The following is a 24,229-nucleotide window of genomic DNA, read 5'->3' on the forward strand; positions in this document are numbered from 1 at the left end:
TAAAATTTACAAGCAAGACTTAAAGAGCCAAGAATAATCAAGTCAAGGTGGTAAATATAGTCTTGCTAAATATAGCAACATTTATTAAGTGCAGTAATTAAACCAGGGTGCTATTGTCCAGGATAAAAATAAGTAGGACAGATCAGTAAGCCCAGAAGCTCCATTATAAATCACTGAGAAGAACGCCATATTCATAAATAGTTCCAGGGCAATTGATTACCCAAAAGGGGGATATGTGGTGGATCTCTAACTCATACCACTCTAAAAAATAGTTGAGTTTAAAGGCTAAATGTGAAAAGCAAACTAAAAGAGGAAATTAGAGGATAATATCTTAACTCAAAATAGGGAAGAAGTTCTTAAAATGCAAGAATCACAGTCCATAAACAATTTTGTATATTTGACTATTCTTAAATCTAAAACTCAAGTATAGAAGTCATTGAAGAAAGTGAAATGTCAAGCCTCATCTATAACTGATGTATCTAACAAGCATTCAGCTAACAAAACTACCACCAGTGAGACAGACAACTAATGAGAAAAATAGGCATAAACAAGTATCAGAAGAAGATATTGGAGTAGCCAAATAAGCAAAGAAAAAGATACTTAAAAGAATATTTTGCCCAGCTTCATTCCCTATATGGGATTCTTTTATTCTGTAAGAGATGGTAATTCAGCCTCTGACTAAGTATTTACAGAAAATCGTTGGCAACTCTAATAGTTAACCTCATAGCTATGAAGAATATACTCATTGTTTTATATTTTTTCATCTGCAACAGCATTTTACTTTACTGTAAATACTTGTAAAAATTATTACATCTCAAAGACTCCTCTTTTCCATGATAACCTTCAGGGTTTTCTCCTGTTTTGCTTTGTTTTTTCTTTGTGCACCAATATGAGAAACTCTAGTCCTTTGACACAGTAATACTGTAAATATTTGTTGAAACTATTATGTTTCTTCAAATGTCTGTTTTCCATGCAAATCTTTTCAGCTTTCTTAATTGTTCTTCATAAGTCAGTTTCCATCTTCCTCATTGTTATTGCCTTTCTTTTTCACAACTCTGTACTGACTTAAAATATGGTTACCCTGAGGAAAACATGGCTATTTTCATCTCCATTTTACTATTCTATCCAGGCATTCCAAATATTAGAGGATATTTCTTTGTACATTTTAAATTCTTCAGATTTGCATAAATACTCTGCTCTTCAGAAACTCGTAGGAAGGTAAGGCATGTATTGCCCATATCCAGGATTCTTTTTTGTCCTAGTACATTGAGTTAAGAAACAGGTATAAATAACATTAGTGTGTCAGGTATATATTTTTTAAATATCAGTTTTAATCTTGGGCCAGAGTAAAAACTTCTCACAAATTCCAGTGTAAAAGATGAAATTTGCAACTTGACCTTTATCATTACTGTAACAACTGTGAAGACTAGGCCAATCCAATACAGAACAAGAATGGATGTGGGCAGAGATGGAACAGCAGTACTTCACTGACTTTGTTGATGCAGTTTTCTACCGTAAGATCCAATGAGTATTCCGGTAGAACTTTCATTATAGTAAACTTCTCAATGCATTGTAATTGTTTGCATGTTTATCTCTCCATTGTAATCTACCTTTGGGAGCAGGAAACTTGTCTTTTTTCACTTTTATGTCTCCAGTGCTTGATATTGTCTACGGTATATCAGATTTATTTAGTAAATTAAAAATATTCATCATCCTCAAATGCCACTGATAACTAAAATGAGAATTGTGACTTGACCGTTGCATTTATGATGTTTTCACAATGAAATTTTTTATTTTAAACATTTTGGTTGGAAAATATTCTGCACTGTACTTTTTAAAGCTTTTCAAAACTCGATGTGGAACATTGTGTCATAATAATGGACATTAACTGTTGCACCACCATGTAATGATTTTGAATTTTTAGGATTATTTTCTCAATTAGCAAGAGATAAGTAAGATTTTTTTAAATTACTTCAAAATGTTATCAGTAGGGTAAACTTTAGAACGTACAACTTCTAGTTTATATTTCTTTTTAACAAATTATGTATAGGACTAATACTAAGTCGGCTTCCAGTGACTATTTGAAAGACTATATGAATAAAATATATGAATTTCAGCATCATATTTAGTTGTTATTAAGTATCCTTTGTTGCTGCTGCCACCGCCACTGTTCTGCTTTCTTGGCTGTGATTAAGGTAGGTGTTACTGTGTGTAAGAGAGCCATATATAGTTTTATGATGTTATGGTTTATAAATTAAGTTTTATAATTCTGTTTGGAAATCACTAAACAATTTTTAAAGTTCAGTTTAAAAATTTTTCTATATTCACTAATGAAATTATCTATCTTGTTTTTCTATGCTGAGCTTTTGTTTTCTGTGGCTAAAAACATGTGGAAAAAAATGTTATATTCCATGCTTGGGAAGATGCCATGTTTTAGTTGACCTAAAAAATAAAACATGTGTCTAGGTGGTCCTGTGTCCCTTATCTAACCTTCTCTGACTGCAGGGATAGAAGAAACAGATGATATTTTAAAATTCCAGTTCTAGGCCTACACTCTCCTGCTGAAAACCCTTTAATGGCTTCATATTGCCCTTTAGATAATGTCTAAAATCCTAAACTCCAGGAACCAGCCCCTGCCCACGTATCCAGCTGCATCTTGTGTCTCTCTTTCTTTAGTCTTCATACTGGCTTTTTCTCATTTTCTTGAATATGTCATACACTCTCAGAACCTCAGAACACCAACAATAAAGCTACCTTCTACCCCCAATCAGTTTTTTTGTAAATACTATCTTTTTTCCAGGTTTCCTTTTAAACATTACTTTCTTAGGTAAACTTCCTCCATACCTTCCAAATTGGATGGCCACAGACACACATGTTGATATTCTTACTCTTATTTAATTTGGGATTCTTACTGTATTTTCATATAATATCATATATTGATTTGTGGCTGTTACCCTTGTAATTATTTGCTTCAACCATCTTATTATCTGCTATTTGTCTTGTTATGCTTTTTTCCTCCTTATTTTCTTTTGTATTGAATTTCCTCACTTTTCCTTCTTTGCCTATTTTGAAGTTATATACTCTACTGCTATTCTGTTTGTAGTTACCCTCGAAAGTATTAAAGGTATAGTTAATAGAAATTTAGAGTCACCTGCTTTGACACTTATAGCCATCTCCAGTGCTGTTTCACTTCTTGTGACACCACAACTTAAACCCAACCATTTGTTTTATATCATCAATTTTCGTTGAGTGTTACCTACTTGATTATCATCTCCTTTGCTCATCATTCCTTCATATATTTCATGTGTTCTTCTGGGATTGGGCATTCCTTAAATAAAGGTTTATTGGTAGTAAACTCGCAGGGTTTTATTTTTGGTTTTTCTTTCTTTTTCTTTTTCACTTTTGTTCTTAAAAGATCTTTTGTCTAGGCACATAACTGTCTTTTTGCTGTGATTGTGTGACTGCCAGCTAATAGTCTTTTCCTCATAGGTAACTACACACGCTACTTTTGGGTGCTCTCTCACTCTTCTCTGTTTTGTTTGTGGCAGTTCTGTAGGTGTCTTAGATATGTTTGGAAGCAGATTCCTTTTTTTTCATATAAACCACAGAATATATTTAATTCAAATTAAACATGAAACTAGAATGATGTTCTGTCCTTATCAAGTAGCAATTATATTGTTTTTTTTTTTTTTTAAGTACATTTTTATCTACATTCTGGCAATCCAACAAGATGGCCCAGGTCACATCCAGTTTGATGAGGTGACAGGGAAGCAGATTTCTTTATTCTACTTAGGAGTTACATGGTTTCTAAAACTAAGGACAGATCTCTCATCAATTGTGGACATTTTCCAGCCATTATCTGTCCAAATATTTTTTTACTCACTTTGTTTTCTGTCAAAATCCATTGAATCATATTTTTGATCTTCTTATTTTATCCTCCCTATCTCTTATCTTCCTTTTCGTATTTCCATCTTTTTGTTTCTGTGTAATATCATGATTAGTTTATTCAGAAATATTTCCCAATTTACTAATTGTCTTTCAAGCTATTTTAGCTATTTAAATCACGATTTAACCTGTGTCTTGAGTTTCTAATTTGTCATTATACTTTCCATTTCCAGATGTTAGTTGTTATTTTTTCCAAATATGCTTATCAGCATGCCCATAATTTTACAAAAGAGTCACTAAGCAAGACATCAAAAGTGACTGGGAGTGTTATTTTATATAAGATGGTTCAGGAAGAGACCTCCATGAAGGAGTTTGAGCTGAGACATGAATAATGAGAGGAAGTCTTCCATGAAGATTTGAGGTTGGGGCATTTAAGTCAGAAGAAATACCAAATATAAATACAAAACATCAAAACTCAGGGCAGGAATATATCAGATATGTTTGAGGAACTGTATGAAGATTGTCTTAGTCAGGTGAAGACCAAAAGATTGTTCAAAGCTTTTTTAATAAAGTGAGATTATAGAATGTCAATAAATATAATTGTTACAATATATATAAGCTGGATTTTTCTTTTTTCTGTTTTGTAAAGAATGTCATTTTAAAAAAATCAGGCACTTTAAATTCAGAAGTTTCATAAGTGTTACCATCTGAAATGTCACTTGACTAAATTAGGTATATGAAGCAAAAATAAAAAGAAGAAAAAAGAAATTAGTGTTCTCTGTTGCTGTTCAACTTTTGACAAAACTTTGTTGTATAGGTTAAGTACTCCTTATCTAAAATGCTTGGGACCAGAAGTGTTTCAGATTTTGATCTTATTTTGGAATATTGGCATACACATAATGAGATATCTTATGGATGGGGCCCATGTCTAAACCTAAAATTCATTTGTTTCATATATACCTTATACAAACAACCTGAAGGTAATTTTATATAATATTTTAAGTAATTTGGTGCATGCAACAGTTTGTGTTAACTACTTATATAATATAAAGTTGTTAACCAACCCCATGGGTTTCCAAGTGTCAATTCATTGTTGTTTTTTTTTTTCTTTTCCCTTGTAATTTCTCCAGGTATTCTCTTCCCAAAGAGATAACTTTCATATCTACCTTATAACCTTGAATTTATCAGTAGCCAAAATTGGGTTCTTATACCCAGTTTGAATAAAGCTGATATTCTGTATTTAATCTTCCTCTTAGTTTTCTGTTAAATTAAGGACAAAACTTATAAATATTTTTAATGACTTATTAGGTTCTGCCAAGATTTTGTCCTTGCCTACCTCTCTGGACTCGTTCCTATCCTTCTCTTCCTGGCTTAGGTTCAAGTCATGCTGTCTACATCTGATACTTGCCAAGCTCACTCTTCAGGGCCTTCATCATTGCTGATCCCTTTGCCTGGGTTACTCTACCTTCAGATATTCTTGTTTCTTTTGGTTTTCCCCTGTTCATCATTTCTATCTTAGCTAGAGTATCACCTTAAGAATAAGAAAATTGATAAATTCCATATATAAACAAAAGAAACTTCTGCATGACACAGAAGAAAGCACTATTAGAAAAATCAAAAGACAGTGGTAGTCTATGAAAAATTTGTACCTTATAAGATTAAAAAACTAATGATTCTAATCTCTTAAGGGTTTCAAAAAATTGAAATGTAAAAGATCAACAACCTGATAGAAAAATGAGCATAATTATACTGTTAGTTCATAGAAGAAAATTTAAAAGTCCTTAAACATAGGAGAATACTGTCAGCCATACTTGTGTGATTCATACCTGTCACACTGAGAAGGAGTCAAGTTTAGCTATATACACTGTTTGTCAAAGCTGTTAAGTAACAGACATTTTCATGCATTACTGAAAATACCAACTGGTACAGTCCTTACTGAAGAATTGACAGTACCTGTTACATTTTATAAACATTTGTCCTTTGACCTAGCAGTCGTGTTTCAGGGAATCAAGCCTTTAATTACACCTGCACAAATACGGAAAGATATGCATTCAGGATTCACTGTGACATTGTTTGAATAGCAGGACATTGGAAAATAATCCAGATATCTATCAATACTGTCTTTGTTAGTTAAATTATTTATATTCACAAAATGGAAAACAAAATAAAAAAAGGGGGGGGATGAGAATGATCTCTTGATAGTGAATTTCCAGGTTTTCTTGTTAGGTAATAAAAAGCAAGATGCAGAAATGCATATATTACATGCTGTCTTTTGTGTAGAAAAACGGGGAAGGTAAGCCAAAAACTAATGATAATGAACATGGTTACCCAGAAGGGAATGAAGTAAATGAGGCAGATGAGACAGGAATGGAATTGCTCCGAATAGACCTTGTTATTTATATTCTACATATTCCAAAGGGTAAAAAATTTTTAAAGGTAGAGCAATCCAATGGCCGGGCGTGGTGTGGCTCATGCTTGTAATCCCATCACTTTGGGAGGCCAAGGTGGGTGGATCACAAGATCCAGAGATCATGGCCAACATGTTGAAACCCCATCTCTACTAAAATACAAAAAATTAGCTGGGTGTGGTGCATGTGCCTTTAGTCCCAGTTACTTGAGAGGCCTCTGAGGCAGGGGAATCTCTTGAACCTGGGAAGCAGAGGTTGTAGTGAGCCGAGATCGCGCCACTGCACTCCAGCCTGGTGACAGAGCAAGACTCTGTCTCAAAAAAAAAAAAAGATCAATCTGCAAAATTTGAAGTAGAATATAACAAACGTGGCTAGGTCAAATTAGTAACATAATGTTAGTAACATAACATTGAGAAAAGAATTATATCAAATGATTTTACCCAGGATTTTGACTATACATTCTTAGTGAAATACATTCCAATGGCAATAGAATATACTCTAAGGGCAAAAAAATAACTTTAAAGAACTCTTAAATCTTTTTTTTACTAGTACTAGTAATAATATTATCATTATTTTTTGAGTCGATAGAACAAATCAAATATATAATCATGTTAGCATCATTAGGAAACCAGTATTTTCAGTGTAAGAGAAGAAACAATCAGCATCAAGTTAAAAACCTTATATTACATATGTATTGGAAACACAGTGCAAAGCATGAATTATTTTCAAAAATACACATTTCCTCATCTCACCACTGAAATAGCCTGAAAGCAGTGAAAACTCAGTGGCATTGAACCTAAACCTAGAATGGGGTCTCTAAACATTATTTCCCTTTAAAAGGAAGTAGGCCTCTTTGAAATGTACAGGATAAGCCTGGAACATCTTCCTTGCCAGCAGGCAAGGAAGCCCAAAGGCTAATTTGTTAAAAGAATACAGGAGTCAATATTAAAAGTTCCCAGTTGGTCAAATATGAAAACATTTGATCATCAGTAGGAAGAACAATTTCAGTAGAATGAAAAATACTGAATTTTTAAAAATGTACTCATTTATGAGAACCAGAAACTGAAAGTGTCCCTCAGAGTCAGTAGTTTATATTGGAGGTATATACCACACCAATTCTTTACTGTGAAAATTAGCAATTAAAGGAAAGTGTTAAGCATTTATCTTACTTTTTCCATACAAATTGTGTTTCAGGATAACCAAATAATCATTTAAAGAAAATTATTGAAGAATGTTGGCTAATAAATATGGAAGGCATAATAGACTTAAAATATTACTATTTTTCCACCCCTAATAAGATAATTGAATAAAACAACAGCATCAGAACATAGAGACTAATGTAAATTAATACAACCACTGTGGAGAACAGTTTAGAGGTTCCTTGAAAAACTAAAAATTGAGCCATCATATGATCCAGGAGTCCCATTGCTAGGTGAATACCCTTAAGGAAATCAGTATTTCGAAGAAACAACTGAACTCCCCTGTTCATTGCAGTATTATTCACGGTAGCCAAGATTTGGAAGAAATGTAAGTGTCCATCAACAGACAAATGGATAAAGATAATGTGGTACATAGACACAGTGGAATACTATTCAGGCATAAAAAAGAATGAGATCCTTTTATTTGCAACAGGATGGGTGGAACTGAAGGTCCATTATGCTAAATGAAACAAGTCAGTCACAGAAAAACAAACTTCTCATGTTCTCACCTTCTTTTGTGAGTGAAAAATTAAAGCAATTGAACTCATGGAGACAGAGAGTAGAAGGATGGTTACCAGAGGCTGAGAAGGATAGTGGGGGGTGGTGTAAGGAGGAAGTGGGGATAGTTAATGGATACAAAAAATAGAATTAATAAGATCTGTAGCACAACAGGATGACTACAGTCAATAACAGTTTAATTGTACATATAAATTGTACCTCATATACCTCATACTCAGCAACTATCCACAAAAATTAGAACTTAAAAAAGAAACACAATAATACATTGTTTCACACCCACTAGCGATGGCTAGAATCTAAAAGATAAAATAAGTGTTGGCAAAGATGCAAAAGAAAATTGGAGCCTTGACACATTGCTGGTAAGAATATAAAATGGTGCAACCCCTTTGGAAACAGTCTGAAGTTCCTCAAAAAGTTGCACATCCAGTTATTTGACCCACTCAAGGGTGCAGGATTTCTTTCTGGGGTGGAGAAAATGTTCTAAAATTGTGATGGTTGTCAACTCTGAATACAGTGAAAACCACTGAATTGTAATAGCCGAGATACAGGATCAGCCTAAATGTCTATCAACAGATGAATAGAAGGATTTTTAAAATATAGTATATGTACACAGTGGAATACTATTTCAGCCAATAAAAAAATGAAATCCTGTCATTTGCAACAGCATGGATGAAACTGGAGGACTTTATGTAAAATGAAATAAACCATGCACAGAAGAACAAATACTATATGTATATTTGTCACTCATGTGGAATCTAAATAAAGTCTATCATATAGAAATGGAGAGTATAATAGTGATTACCAGAGGCAGAAAAGGGTATGGGGAGGGGGATGAAGAGAGGTTAATCAACAGGTACAAAGTTAGGTAGGAGAAAGGAATACTTCTGGTGTACTGTTGCACAATAGGGTAACTATAGTTAATTATAACGTGTTATTTCAAAACAGCTAAAAGTTCTGAATGTTGTCACCACAAAGACAAGTGTTTGAGGTGGTAAATATGCTCATTACACTGATTACTGTACAATGTGTACATGTACACATGTATGGAAACATCCCATTGGACCCTATAAATAGATAAAATTGTGTCAATTCAAATCAGTAAAACTTACATATATATATATATGTATGTGTATGTATATATATATATATATATAAAGATAAACAGTATTAGAGGAAAGATTATATTAAGAACTTTACAGTGGTGGGGTCAGACTGTCACCATCAGAACATACACAGATCACTTGGGCATCATTGAAAATAAGACTATGTACCTCATGATATGTCACTTCACCTGTGAAGTATCCTTATCAAAAACATTGAACATGCATCTAAACAATTCTTAGACCGTTGGTTCTCAAGAATAGTCAGGAAGCCCTAGGAGTCCCTGAAACCCTTTCAGGAGATATACCAGGTCAAAATTAATAATATTTATTATTTTTACTCTGATTCTCTCACAAGTGTGTATAGTAAAGTAAGCCAGAAGGTACATGATGTGTGATATCTCAACACAGTCAATATGGAAGCAGAAATGAGAATTCAGCTGTTTTCTAGTAAGCTGGAAATTAAACAGACCTACAAAACTGTTTAAAATGTAATTCTTTTTACTCATTTTGAAAACCTTTTTCATGAACATTAACATTTTAGGGTTGTTATCAATTGTAAATACTTTAATGCTTTTATTTAATTCCTATTACTGTAAATATTGGTAGAGATAGCCCACATAAACAAAAGGTCTTTAAGGTCTGCAACAATTTTAAGAGTAAAGTGGAATTATGAAATCCAAAAGTCTGAGAGTTACTTGCTTTATTACCAGTTCCAAGTTTATCAAAATTATACAAGGAGATTTTTTAAAGCAAGGTAGATGACACCCCAGGAAAGCAGTGCAGATGGTCATCAACTTAAAATGGTTCAACCTACAGGTTTTCAACTTTAGAGTGGGTTTATTGGAATATTAAATGCATTTTTGACTTACTATATTTTTAATTTATGCTGGATTTGTCAAGACATAGTCCTATCATAAATTGAGGAGCATCTGTAATCTATAACATAAAACATTTTCAGTAGAACTCATGATCTAGTTTCTTTAAAAAGTTAGTGTCATTGCGCTTCTCTAAATTGGAGACCATGGCTGGGCATGGTGGCTCACGCCTGTAATTCCAGCACTTTGGAAGGCTGAAGTGGGTGGATCATGTGAGGTCAGGCATTTAAGACCGGCCTGGCCAACATGGTGAAACCCCATCTCTACTAAAAACACAAAAATTAGCTGGGCATGTGGTGCTTGCCTGTAATCCCAGCTACTCGGGAGGCTAAGGCAGGAGAATCACTTGAATCCAGGAGGCAGCGGTTTCAGTGAGCCAAGATCATACCACTGCACTCCAGCCTGAGCGGTAAAGCGAGACTCCATCTCATAAAACTAAGAATTAAATGTAACACAGAGACATTAATTGAACATACCTGTAAAATTGAACTGTAAAAACACATTTTGGACTCAAGAAATTTCAATACAAACTGGGCATTAGAGGCTAGCTTTACCTATTTCAGAAAAACTAGAATGTAACAAATAACAAAAGCAAAACAAAACAAAATAAAAACTAGAAAATGAAGAAAATAACAGTTATCCTGTATTCTTCCACCCAGAGGTATCTGCAGGTGCTCATGTGTTCAGTCCTTCCAAACCATTTTCTGAAGAATATCTACATGTGCACAAAACACACTCCCAGTGCTCAGCCCCACTGATCTACATGAGATATATATCCTCTGTAACTGTTTTTATAATTAGTATTTTAACATCTTTATGTTACTAAGTATTTTTCTGTAGAATCATTTTAATACTTATATTGATTTACTTAGTAGTATGGAAGGATCACATATTAATTATGTGTCTTTTATATGTAAAAAGGTTTTACACTCAATTTTTACGTCAGGAAAAATTCCTAGAAGTGAAATTGCTGGATCTAAGAGTATGATGCATAATGCTGTTGAAAATCAACATAGTAGGGATGAGGTGAGGCAGTGACCAGAAGAAGATACCGAGGTGGGGGAACATCTGGGTTGACACTGGTAACTTAGGTGCAATTTTTATATGGGAAGGTTGAGTTCATGAAAATTCATTTAACTGTATAGTTAGATGTAGTTTTGTTACGTAAAACATGTTTATAAAAGATTTTTTAAAAGTAATCAGTTTTAGATGAGCTTGACAAGGAGGTCTCAAATGTTAAAAAAAATATATGGTTAAAAAAAAATCTAGTCTTCCACTATGACATTGTTGTAATAAATATATGAACCATGTTTTAAATCATTTATTTGACTAAAACTTTTTACAGTGTAATATAGGGGATAAAAGAGAAAATGTTTTGCTTTTTAAATGTTTTTCATAGGTATTGACTTGAAGCCTTTTGAAATTATGATTTAATTAGGTACTTGCAGGAATAACTGAAGAAAGAAAAAAATTACAATAAAATTATAAAATGGCATTTGGTGGAAATGTTGAAGCCTTATTTTAATTTCACCTGTAGCATTTTCCTGAATTTGCTGTTATAAATTCTTACATCCTAAATTCACCATAAGCACTTTTCTCTGATTTAGATCATCTCTTATCATTATGAATAAATAGCTTAATGTAGTATTTCAGCAATATATGTACAAAATAAAAGACATTGGGAAGAAAATAACCTTCCAGTTAAAAAAAAAGCTATTTAAGCCAGGGCACAGTGGCTCATGCTTGCAATCCCAGCACTTTGGGAGGCCGAGGCAGGCGGATCACTTGTGCAGAAGCATTTGAGACCACCCTGGCCAATGTGGTGAAACCCCATCTCTACTGAAAAGACAAAAATTAGCTGGGTATGGTGGCAGGCACCTGTAGTTCAGCTGCTTGGGAGGGTGAGGCAGGAGAATTGCTTGAACCCGGGAGGTGGAGGTTGCAGTGGCCACGATGGTGCCACTGCAGTCCAGCCTGAGTGACAGAGTGAGACTTCGTTTCAAAAAAAATAAATAAATAAAATAAATACTATTTGACTTGCAGAGGTAGGCAAATGAAGGAAGGAAAAATCAATCTTAGGCTTGAATAATGTGCTACTATTTTGTTGTATTATTTCTCCTATGACTGAAACCCCATAGTTAAACAGTAACAATAAAAACAATTTTATTTGCAGTAAACGTAAGACTTCAAATTTTTTTAATTGAAATTTGGATAAACCCAGGAAATACTTAAACACTGTTGATTTTTTGCTAATTAAGTTTGTGGGTGGGTTTTGTTTATTATTATGGAAACTTGGGAAAGGCAGAAAAGTGCATGTAAATATGTTTGTAGATGCATACATACCTAGGCCTGTGCATGTACACAGTCACATGTTCTAACTGCTTTATCAACCAAAGATCACCATTGTTCCCATTTTTGTATATTTACTGCCACAGTTTATTCTATATTTTATTTTATTTGAGGGTTCTTCTTGTTTTACATACAAAACATGTTTACATTATATATCAGATTTTTATATCACACCTTTTAAAAATATTACAGTAGTATTTGCATTTACATGTTTACATCATCTACATATCAGATGTTTATATCAAACCTTTTAAAAATGTTACGGTAGCATTTGCAGTTTTTCATGCTTTATTAGTTGCCTTAATGACAGTGTTTAATTCTTAACCAAGCAAAAGAACCATAATTTATGTAACCATTTTTTAAATATTTATGATTTTTTAAATGTATAATCTATGGTATATCTTTGTATATAAAACCTTTTTATGTTAAATATTATCTTCTTAAATACCTAGAAGAGTGTAAACATTTTTAAGATTTTTAATGACATATAGCTAAGTTGTTTTTCGTTTTGTGTTTTTTAAGAGACGGAAGTCTTGCTATGTTGCCCACCCTGCACTTAAACTCTGGGCTCAGGCAATTCTTCCATCTCACCCTCTCGAGCAGTTGACCTCTCTTTCATTTTCAGTTTTATCATAATTAAAATTTGCATATTAATAAACCTATTTTTGCCATCCAGTTGTTTTGAGAACTGAATGAGTTAAGACATGTAATGTTCCTAGCAAATGCTTTGCACACTTTAAGTACACCTAAGAAAAATATAGTTTTAAACACATTGGGTTTAATGTAAGTTACTAGTATTTTCTTCTAGCAGTCAGTCAAATATAAATAACAAAACCATAAGAATCTCCTAGAGAGGAGAATAGCAAAAGGCCAGATAAGAGGTGAAACAATTATTTCCATGAATGGGTGGAAAACAATTCTATATTATGAACGTTCCTGTTGTCCTTTTTGAATACATTCTTTATCAGAAATTTGTATGAAAATACAGGAGAGAAAACAATTTATACATGGAAAATTGAAATCTGAATTTTAACTAAAAACCCAATAAAGTGTCAGTATTCAGGAAATTGCCCACTTTGGTCATGATTTTGTCACTTCATTTTTAAAGTTAATTCTGGTAGTGTTACAGAGAAAATTACCTGACTTTGTTCAAAGATTGGATTGGCTTGTCTTTAAATCTTTACATTTTAAAATAGTGTTTGATCAGAAATAATTAAATTAAATGTGAAATGCCCAGTCTCCAATCAGTAAATGAAAACAATGTTGTCTTTATTCTTAAATGTTAGTAAAATTTTTAAATATACAGAAAAATACAATTTAATAATCATATACTTGTTAACCAGAATTAATAAATGTGTTATTTGGTCATATTTACTTCTGATTTGTCTTCTCTTAAAGAACTAAAGTATTTCTAGAAATACAGTTAAGATCCTTTTAGAACTTTTTGTTTACCCTTGAAAGCAACCAATGATACCACCTGTTTATGTATCTATAAACATATTGACATAAATGGCATACTGAATACACTCTCTTGTTCATTTAATCCTGAGGTTTGCTTTTCTTATTCACCAAAACTTAAAAATCACAACACCACCAAATGTTATCAAGGATGTGGGAAAGAAATTTGGTAATATCTATTGTTCAGCACTTCTGAGAGTTTATCTTAGAGAAATTATTGTACATGAAGACAAAATATTATTTAGAAGAATGTTCATTTCAGCATTGTTTGTAACAGTGAAAAGCTAAAACAACCTGAATACCTACCAGTAAATAAATGGTGAATAAATTACAGTATAATAAGATAGTCTACAGAGAATATACCAATAAATTGAATTAATTACCTCCCCCCACCTACTTAGTTTATATTATTTTGTAATAGCATGTTAAGTGCTTAGTTTTATCTACACTGTTCACTACAAAATGGTTGGAGAGGTGACCAAGAGTTGATTTTAAACAGATTTTATATGTTTTGAGTTAATTTTATAGTTTGGAATGATGTATACCCAAAATCTAGTTATATCTCAATTGTGAAGTAGTGATATAATCACCATTCAGATGGATGTGAATTATCAGGAGCAAGAAAATATCCTTCAACTCCCACCCCCCACCCCCCAATTCCTGGTCTTTCTCTATCCTTCACAAGGTGTCTCTCATTGTTTTTGTTTTTATAATACAGGGAGTCCTAGGAGTAACTTCTTTTGACTTTTTCAGACCTTGAATTACAGGCTTTATGATAAAAAAGAGAATCATGATATAGATAGTTAATACTACTAACAGAAAGTGAGATTTTCTGTAGATAGCTAATATTTATCTTAAAATTCTTAATGGCATTAGAACTATTACATATTTATGTATCTTGTGTTTACTCTGTAAACACTAATTGATTAAATAATTTTAATGCAATATGACAAATATGATGGAGTACATTTTCCATTTTTACTGGATACAGACTAACAGACTATAATGTATTCCTTTATTGTCAAATCTTTTTAGAATAAAACTTTTAACATAGGGAGCCTAGATGTGGAGAAAGGGCTATGAAGAAGAGATAAAAGCATTTCTCACCAGGGTCATTGTTTAGACTTCCTAAAGAGAAAGAATCAGAAGTATAAGCTTATTTGCGTAGGTTTCTGAAAGATGGAGCAGAGCTTATATGTAGCTCATCCAGATTAAAATGAGCTACTCTTGGTGCTTTGTGTGTAATCCAAAAAAAGAAAAGAAACCTTTATTGCCCTAGGTAGAGAGCTACAGCCTAGTTTTTATAGTATCTGTAAATGAGAGAAAGGGGTTTCCTGTACCTCCTTTCATAATTTCTGTTTTATGAAATAATTTTAAATTGCACATATCAAGTCTAGGAGAGCTTAGAATTGGGGAAATTTCATTACTTCATTTTGAGACTAAGAATAACAGACTTAGGGAAATGTGTTTTATATGCCATAAACTTACATAAAATGAGCAAAATCAAAATTAGTGAATAAAGTGATAAATATGGGTTTAGTAGTTATCCTTTCTTGCAAGTTCTTAAAATAATAAAATTTTAATTGTCAAAAAAGAAATGACACAAAAAAGAGAAATATTTATTTCTCCTTTTAGTAGGTATTAGCACTCTACCAATGTTTAATAATACAAATGAATAAGTCAAGATCCTGGACCTTAGAATTCAGTTTCATGGAAGAAAAGATTTGTAAATCAGTAATTGCTTGATAGTGTCATAAGTGTTATAGGGTGCTGTCCACGAAGAGAGACAAAATAGGCATCTTCTGCTTGGGCAGGGGATCTGGGGCTTTAAGGGTGAGTATAAGTTTGACAAGTCAAATAGGTAGAGCATTCTAGGCAGTGGGAACAGTACTGCAGTTTGAGAGGCATGGTACGTTTGAGGGAATTTAAGTACTTAGGTACATGAGACGTGTGAGGTTTGAGATGAGTTGGAGACTAAGCTTAAAATTAAACCGGATGGATAAACTGGGGGCAAGAAGCTGTCTTTAATAATTTTTCAAGATACTATGTGCAAGGCACTTTGCTTCTCAATCTCCCCCTTTTACTCTTCTAATCTATGGACTATAACCTCTAGCCACACTGAGTTTTTCCAGTTCTTTGAAATTCTATTCAGCAAACATTTATGGAATACTTACTGTATGCCAGGCACTATTCTAAGCAGCAGGGATATATTGATGAATAAAATATGAATAAAATAATCTCTGCCTTCACATAGATTATAGTCTGTGACTAGCACTGTTAAGTATATGAGCAGCTAGCATTACAACCTGCTAAATACTATAGGTCTTGTTACTAGTATAGTAACCTATAATGACGATCAACCAACTCTTTTTTTTTTTTTTTTTCTTTGAGTTGGAGTTTCACTCTTGTTACCCAGGCTGGAGTGCAATGGCGCGATCTCGGCTCACCGCAACTTCCGCCTCCTGGGTTCAGGCAATTCTCCTGCCTCAGCCTCCCAAAGTGCTGGGATTACAGGCGTGAGCCACAGCGCCCGGCCCCTCAACCAACTCTTAAGTTGTGTCCTGAGTGACTGACTGATGAGTAAGATTTGGTGAGAATTAGGAGTGTGGGGGGCAGGAGGAGAGGAGTAGGAATAGTCCAGGCAGTGGAAAGCAAGTGTGAAAGCAAATGACAAGAAATAGCATAGCACTTTCCTAGCAGGTTTCCCTGCTCTACCTTTAGTTCCTTTAAAAACCTAAATTGAAATCATGTCAGTCTTCCGCCCAGAATCCTCCAGTGGCTTCCTGTCTCTATCAAAATGAATGCAAAATTTCTCACCATGGCCCGACTGCCCTGTGTAACCTCTTCCTACAACATTTCTGATGTCTCATTCTTCATTTCAGCTACCCTAGCCTTTGCTATTCCGCTGACATTCCAGACATGATTCCATATCACAGCCTCTATACAGACTGTTCTTTCAGAAACTTTGTCCCGTGTATCTGCTTGGTTGGTGACCCTAACCTTATTCAGGGACCTGTTCAAATCAAGAAGCCTGCACTGATAACACTATAAAACGGCAGCGTCCTCAGCCCTTCCCTCATTACTCTGTCAGCTTATTCTGTGTTATTTTCTCGGGTGGCACTATGGTAATTGCTGGTGGTAGTGGTGGTGGTTGTGGTGGTGTATGAATATCTCATTAGATCCTAAGCATTAAGGCAATAAGTACTTTGTGTGGCTTTTTTTTTTTTTTTTGGCTGCTCTTCCAATGCATAAAATATTGCTTTGCACATAGTGAGCACTCAGTAAATTATTGTCGAAGACCATATAGAAGGCTATAGCTAGGATATTTTGTTTTATTTTTCATCTTTGTTTCTGCCCAGGAACATTCATATTTCATGGATTGACTGTGGTTACATTTGTAAAACTCCGTTGAATTTTAAGCCAGTTGAATTAGTATATTAAACATTTTTAAATAATTTTTCTTATAGCTAAAGCTTTTAGTTTTTTAGCTAACAATAAAAACATTCATGGAATTCTTCACTGGGTTTTAAATTCATAGTTTATTTTTATCCTTCTTGATCCTGAAGCATGCCATATTAACAATATGTCTGAATCATTAAGGCTTTATTTATGTAAATGTTGTAACTACATTTTAATAACAAATGTTTAGGCAGTTATTTTATAACATTTTTCTAAAGTTGCATTATTATAAGTTGTATATTTAGTCATAGATATAAACACAATATATTATGTAGGCAATGATTTAACTATTGTATAGTTCAATAATTTAAAACAGTAAAATTTTACATTGTGAGTTTTTGAAAATACATGGTTATACAGAGAGTCACAGTTTACCTTTTGCTAGTCCTAGTAAATGCTAATTATTTAGTTATCTTACTCATTATCACATTTTCTGTTCTCTCCGTTTTGTACAACTTACATCACTCCCACCTTCCCAAAGCATTATCTGGGCAGCTTTGAATGGAAAACTGTTATGAATGAGCAATCAATGGCTATTCACTACAAAATGGTGGAGAGGTGACTAAGTTTATTTTAGACAGATTTTACGTCATATATTTAGTTTCTTCCTATCACCTGGCAATGCCAGCTCCTCTTCTTTTTTTCCTATATAGTGCCTTCCCAGTCATATCCTGTTCCTAAAACCATTTAAGATGAGTAGGTAATGGCCACACATCAAATACTAGTGTTATGAATTAGTAGATCAACAAAATATGAAATATTAAAATGTAAGGATTGCCTATCTCTTGCAAATATAAAGTTTTTTCTCTTGCAAAAATTATAGGGGATGGAGTGTTAGATCTCTCTACAAAGAAAACCAGCATAAAATCTGAAGAGTCATCCATATGTGATCCTTCTTCTGAAAATTCAGTGGCTGGGTAAGCAATATCTAGGAAATATAATTTAATATTAATATAAAACTATCTCTGCAGAGAACTCTTAATACTCTTCTGAGTAGTATTGACGTATATAGTTTTCCTTCAGAAATTTTGTCACTCATAAGTCTCTCTCTCATACCTTTCATCTTGTCCTTTCTCTTTCTTTTTTTATTCTTTCTGTTAAAGAAAAGTTATCAGAACAATCACCAAACTTTAGTTCATGTTACTAAAATGAACTACCAACTTAATCATAGAATTCAAACTAAGAAGCAGGACAAGTAAGAGGATATTAAATTAAATACTCAGGAGGCAATTTTAAGGGAAATCTGTAATTTATTTTTAAAACAATGAAAAAATTCTAAAAGTACTCTACTTACTAATTATTAATGCTCATTTGTAGTGTTTAGATTTTTATTGCACTTTAGATGTGGTGGCAGAATACTTAAATATATCTAGTAATCACCACAAAAAGTTCTTTCGTGTTTTGAAAACTATCATTAATCATTAAATAAATAATTGGTAGTGAAATGCTGTTCTGTTGGATTTTTTTTATTTTTTTTACAGCTTTTTGCATCTTCCCATTAACTAACTGCACAGGAAGCTTTTTTGTCACATTTAAATCTTATAAGTAGACTAATTTGTTTCAACTATGGCTATAGTAGTATTTGAGTCATAAGGTACAGTAAGCTTTCTGTCTGAGAAACTTTGAACATTCCAGTGGTACATTCAAAATAGAAGTGACATTTATAATATCTAAAATTAAATTATTTTATTCAAATATAACTTATCTCCTTGTTTCAAGTTTTAAGTTGTTGTCTACAGAAAAATTAGTTTTGTGGAAATATGGGATGTTTGTGTTTGGAAATATTCCTGCTGCTACAAATTTCCTTTAAAGGGGTTGACTCTTTTATTACTTGTTTAGCGGTAACGTCACGTTTGTACTAACAAAAACTCCTTTAGGGTTTGGGTACTTTTTATAATGGAACTCTAATTGTACAAGTAAAATTTTTAAGTGTTGCTCCGCAAGCATCTGTCAGAGGAATAGCAACATCATGAGAATATTTTTACAAATACTGAGTTAGGATTTTATGTTCTTGGAAGGTCTGCCTGTTGAGGCCACCGTATCATTGACACATTGTCCTACCAGGACTGTAGCGTTTGCTTTGATAAGGAGTAACTACTACATCTCACAGCCTTAAAAGTGTCATAAGCAGTGATGTTACCTAAGCAAGGAGTATAATAAAGGAGTGGACCCTCCCCTTCCATAGCTGTGTGAGAGTCTCTCATGCATCAGTTTACCATCGTTTCATTCCATCCATCCAGGAGACTCCACAGAAACAGAGAGGACTATGTGGAAAGAAGTGCTGAGTTTGCAGATGGTTTGCTCTCAAAAGCTTTGAAAGACATTCAGTCTGGAGCACTGGACATAAATAAAGCAGGCATACTTTATGGCATACCTCAAAAAACTTTACTTCTTCACTTAGAAGCCTTACCAGCAGGGAAGCCTGCATCTTTTAAAAACAAAACTCGAGATTTCCATGATAGTTATTCATATAAGGACAGTAAAGAAACTTGTGCAGTGCTGCAAAAAGTAGCCTTGTGGGCAAGAGCTCAAGCAGAGCGCACAGAAAAAAGTAAACTCAATCTACTTGAAACCTCAGAATTAAAATTTCCAACAGCTTCCACTTACCTCCATCAGCTAACTCTACAAAAAATGGTTACTCAATTTAAAGAAAAAAATGAAAGCCTCCAATATGAAACTTCAAATCCTACTGTACAGTTAAAAATTCCTCAGCTTCGAGTAAGTTCTGTTTCAAAATCACAACCTGATGGTTCTGGTCTGCTGGATGTTATGTATCAAGTTTCCAAAACCTCTTCAGTCCTAGAAGGATCAGCTCTCCAAAAACTGAAAAATATACTCCCTAAACAGAACAAAATAGAATGTTCTGGGCCTGTAACTCACTCAAGTGTTGACTCTTACTTTCTACATGGGGACCTCTCTCCTTTGTGTCTTAATTCTAAAAATGGAACAGTTGATGGAACCTCTGAAAATACTGAAGATGGATTAGATCGAAAAGATAGTAAGCAGCCCAGGAAAAAACGTGGCCGCTATCGGCAATATGATCATGAAATAATGGAAGAAGCTATTGCAATGGTAATGAGCGGAAAAATGAGTGTTTCCAAAGCACAAGGAATTTATGGGGTACCTCACAGCACTTTAGAATACAAGGTAAAAGAAAGATCTGGAACACTGAAGACTCCTCCGAAGAAGAAACTACGATTACCAGACACTGGGTTATATAATGTGACAGATTCAGGGACTGGCAGCTGCAAAAACAGCAGCAAGCCTGTGTAGATTACTTGTTAGGAAAATGTTTGTGTGTGCGTGTGTGTGTGTGTTTGCGTGTGTGTATGTGCACAGGTGTGTATTTGTGTGTCTATATACACACATGGGAATTACATATGCTCACTCTGACAGGAGACATGAAATTTTACAGTTCAAAAACCACTTACATGCCTTTTGAAAAAAAGTTTTATTCAGGGTTTTCACTGTGGACAGAATTATATAGTTGCTTACTTAATTCTGATAGTTTGTATTTAATCCTTGTATAAATAGGTGAAAAAGATTCAGGTTTTCTTTAGTAGTCAATAGCATAAAGCGTTGTGGGAAAATGAGTAATTGTCAAGTGAAACATTTTTATTGGTGAAAGACCATTCCAGCCATTCAGTTGAACCATCTTATAATGGAAATATATTAATAGTTTATAAACATTCTGTACAACATACTTACAGTCGTTGTATGTATGTCAAACAACCAATCAAAATTTAAATAGACGACTATCTCCATACTAAGAAAAATTAATATATACAGTATTAGTACATTACAATGCATTCTATGAAATACAAAATGCACTCAAGTGCATCCACCAGGAATAGAAAAGAAAACCTTAAAGGATATGCATAATGAAATTTAATATTTATCATTTAATAGTTGATTTAGCAAGAAGTTGGGGTTTATAAGGTATATACTTTAAAAAACTGACAAATAGTTAACCCCAGCAGCTATAGAACCCTTTAATATAAGATGGAGTACTAAGAACAAAAAGTAATTTAAATTTAGTTATTAAAATAATTTAATTTTGTTTTTCATTTGAAAAATAAGCTAATGTGTAAGGTTAGAAAAGAAAGTTGGAATGCAACTTAGAGCATGTTTATAATGTGCACAGAAAAAGCTTGAGAATGATAATTTTGGTTTAAATGTGCTGGTTAGTTGATGTTATGACTACTTTAAATTTTAAGGATTGTGACACACTCCTATTGAAAAACCTCAGTGTAACTTTAATATATTTGCTGCTGTGACATTTCAAAACATTTTCAGTTTATCAAAATGAATTGCAGATTTCATTTTGGTGGGCGATACATTATCATTTTGCTAATAACCAAATTTGCAGTTTGTTCAGGGTCTTGAATAGATTTACAGATATTTAACACTGAAGCTGTTTTGAACTTTCAGTAATGTAAACTCTCTACTAATTGGGTAGTTAGAAGCTGGGCAGTGCATTTTAACTTTTACTAGACTCGTAAGAGAGACTGGTCATTTTTACATAGCAGTTTTAAAATATGGGTCAAAGTATCCTTGTTGGATTTATGGAGTATGCAACTGTAGTGGTAAAATGTTATAAAGCATATGCCTTCATATAAAGAATGGGGATTTGCTTTATGTATTCAAAATTCTCTGAGTGCCCCCTTTCTCTGTTAAAATTCAGGTTCTGATCATTTTTCTAAGCCAGTTTTCCTAAGTCCAAAAGGAATACTTTTAGCTGAATTTAAAAAATAAGTGCACCTTGTCAAATACTTGTGTTTTTACACTTGTGTTTGTGTGTATTTAATAATCACATATACGTGTAATACTAAAGAGAGTTTCAGCTATTAAATTTTAAAACTGCTTACATGTTTAAAGAAACTGAAGAGTGAGAAACTACACAACCAAGCAGTTATTTGGTCTCTGAGATCTATACTGAACCCTCTTCAGCTATTAATGTTACCTGCACAGTAGGGTATGAATCCTCTTTTATTTTCACCCCAAGAAAATATCCATAATAGATTACAGAACAGCAGATGTCAGGGTCATCTTTCTTTTTAAAGAATTAAGCCATATTTTGTGAGGGCCAGAACTTGGATTATTTAGTATATTTCTCCTTTCCCCCATTGAAAAACAAAGTTAAAGATAAAGTACATGTGTCAAAACAATTTTATTGACCTCTTTATACAGAATTTTACTTGGAAAACTTTGGGGGCTTGAATGCATTACATAATATTTATATTGTATTGAGCTTTTTTATTCCTCACACTATATTTACATTAATAAATTGATTGAGAAGTTTATAGTAAAGGGAAACTTACAGAACACTTTTGTATCATTTAAAAGATGACCTGACCAAAAACTTTACAGGATTCATAAATCAGGGATCATTTTGCTATTGACTTCACAGTAATCAGTAGTTTTATAGGTAATATTATAGTTAATTTGCAGCCTTTTAGTACTTGTATTATTTATTTTTGGTCAGAAATAGTAAATTAAAATATTTTTTGATAGTTTATAGGTAATAATCAACCCATAACTTTTAAAAGAAACAAAATGTTTCTATTATTGAGTTAACTCTTTGATTATACAAACTAGGAAAGGCAGGGAAATTCCCCTTCTCCCCAGTGATTCTATTAAGATGACCTTTATGTTAAACATTCAAAGTACTTTATGAATTTAGTTACCAATTACTATTTATTAATTGACAATTTTCTGAAAAATCCAGTTTCAGCAGACTTTTAATGAAGGTGAAAGCAACCCCTATGTGCTTTCTACTTATTTGAATGTTCCTCAAGTATTTTATATTTTAAAAAAAAAAAAAGAAGGAAAAGAAAAAACAGTGCCTCTGTTTTTAGAAAACTACTGCTCAGTAAAGTTGTTTAAACCATTTCTGGTAGCTAATGACAATTTTATATTAAATTGTATACTAACTTTAGTGAGACTGATTTTTTTAGTTGTTTACAGTACAAATACTTGTATTTGTTTTTTAATTGCAGTATTTCCATTGTCGCAGTAATTTAGTAAAACTCTGTGGCTGCCTTGATTTTGACAGATTTTGTTAATATAAACTGATTGTTAGGCAATTAGTTATATTTATGCATAAATCAATTGCACTATAATTCATGAATTATTTATTACAATATTTTCTAATGAATTCATGTATCTGTCTTGTGTTGTAAATGTACTGTAATTCTGTTCCTACTTTGTGTTGTTATATATCTAAATCTGATTGTATGAATTTTAATTGTTCAGTTAACGTGTTTCTAGGTTGTAATTTGTAGTAAAGCACTTCAATGCTTTTGCACTTAAATTTACAACACTGTTGGTGTGTGATTGATTTACTCATTCAGTAAAAGAAAAAAGAAAAGAAAAAAGAAAAAACTGACTACACTGACTTCTTTGATTCACTTTAGGAAGCAGTTTTATTCAATATAGTATTAGAAATTTACTTTTTCTGAAGAAATAGTCCAACAAGTTTCTGATGGGCAAAATGGATAGAAACATACTAAACATAGGCAGGATGTTTGGTTTATAAATCAAACAGGAAAAGGTTAGAAAACTTTAACATTAAAAGCAAAGGATCTGTCAAAAAAATACAATTTTAGAACCTTATATAATCACCTGAGAATAAATTCTAGACTGGATACTTATATGTGTGTTCAACAATTATTTACTCATTACTAGGTTTTTTTTAAGATCCTAATATGCAAGAAATATGGGGAAAATGTTTGAAGCCAATTAAGTGTATTGTGAAGTTTTATAATTTGAGATCTTAGTTATCTAATATCTGATATATAAGATATAATCTAATATCTGATACATAAGATAAAATCTAATATCTGAATATCTATACCTTTATTAAGCTGTTCTTACAGCATTAGATGGAAATTACTGGCCACCATAGTATTTTTGAAATTCCATTATTAATAAACTGAATAAGAAAACTCTAAAAGATAGATTTGCTTAGAATG

At 32.9% G+C, this 24,229-nt stretch overlaps 1 protein-coding gene across 39 annotated transcripts in view; it reads left to right on the forward strand.

Annotated features, from left to right (window-relative positions):
• Nucleotides 1-24,229, forward strand: part of LCORL (ligand dependent nuclear receptor corepressor like) — a 198,332-nt gene that overhangs the window by 136,684 nt on the left and 37,419 nt on the right. For 21 of the 39 annotated variants that reach the window (XR_013533171.1, XR_013533175.1, XR_013533172.1 and 18 more), the window contains one exon: nt 18,079-18,172. The exons of 4 other annotated variants lie outside the window; for them this stretch is intronic. Coding sequence is in view for 27 of the 35 variants with exons in the window: in XM_035293973.3 (XP_035149864.1) it covers nt 18,079-18,172 (94 nt within the window). In the remaining 8 variants the exon portion in view is untranslated. Of the gene's footprint in view, nt 1-18,078; nt 18,173-19,495; nt 23,571-24,229 lie in introns of those variants that run through there. 14 more of the 39 variants (XR_013533170.1, XR_013533174.1, XR_013533178.1 and 11 more) reach the window with 3 other exon arrangements.

This window comes from Callithrix jacchus, chromosome 3 (genome assembly GCF_049354715.1).
Source record: "Callithrix jacchus isolate 240 chromosome 3, calJac240_pri, whole genome shotgun sequence".
Lineage (NCBI taxonomy): Eukaryota > Metazoa > Chordata > Mammalia > Primates > Cebidae > Callithrix > Callithrix jacchus.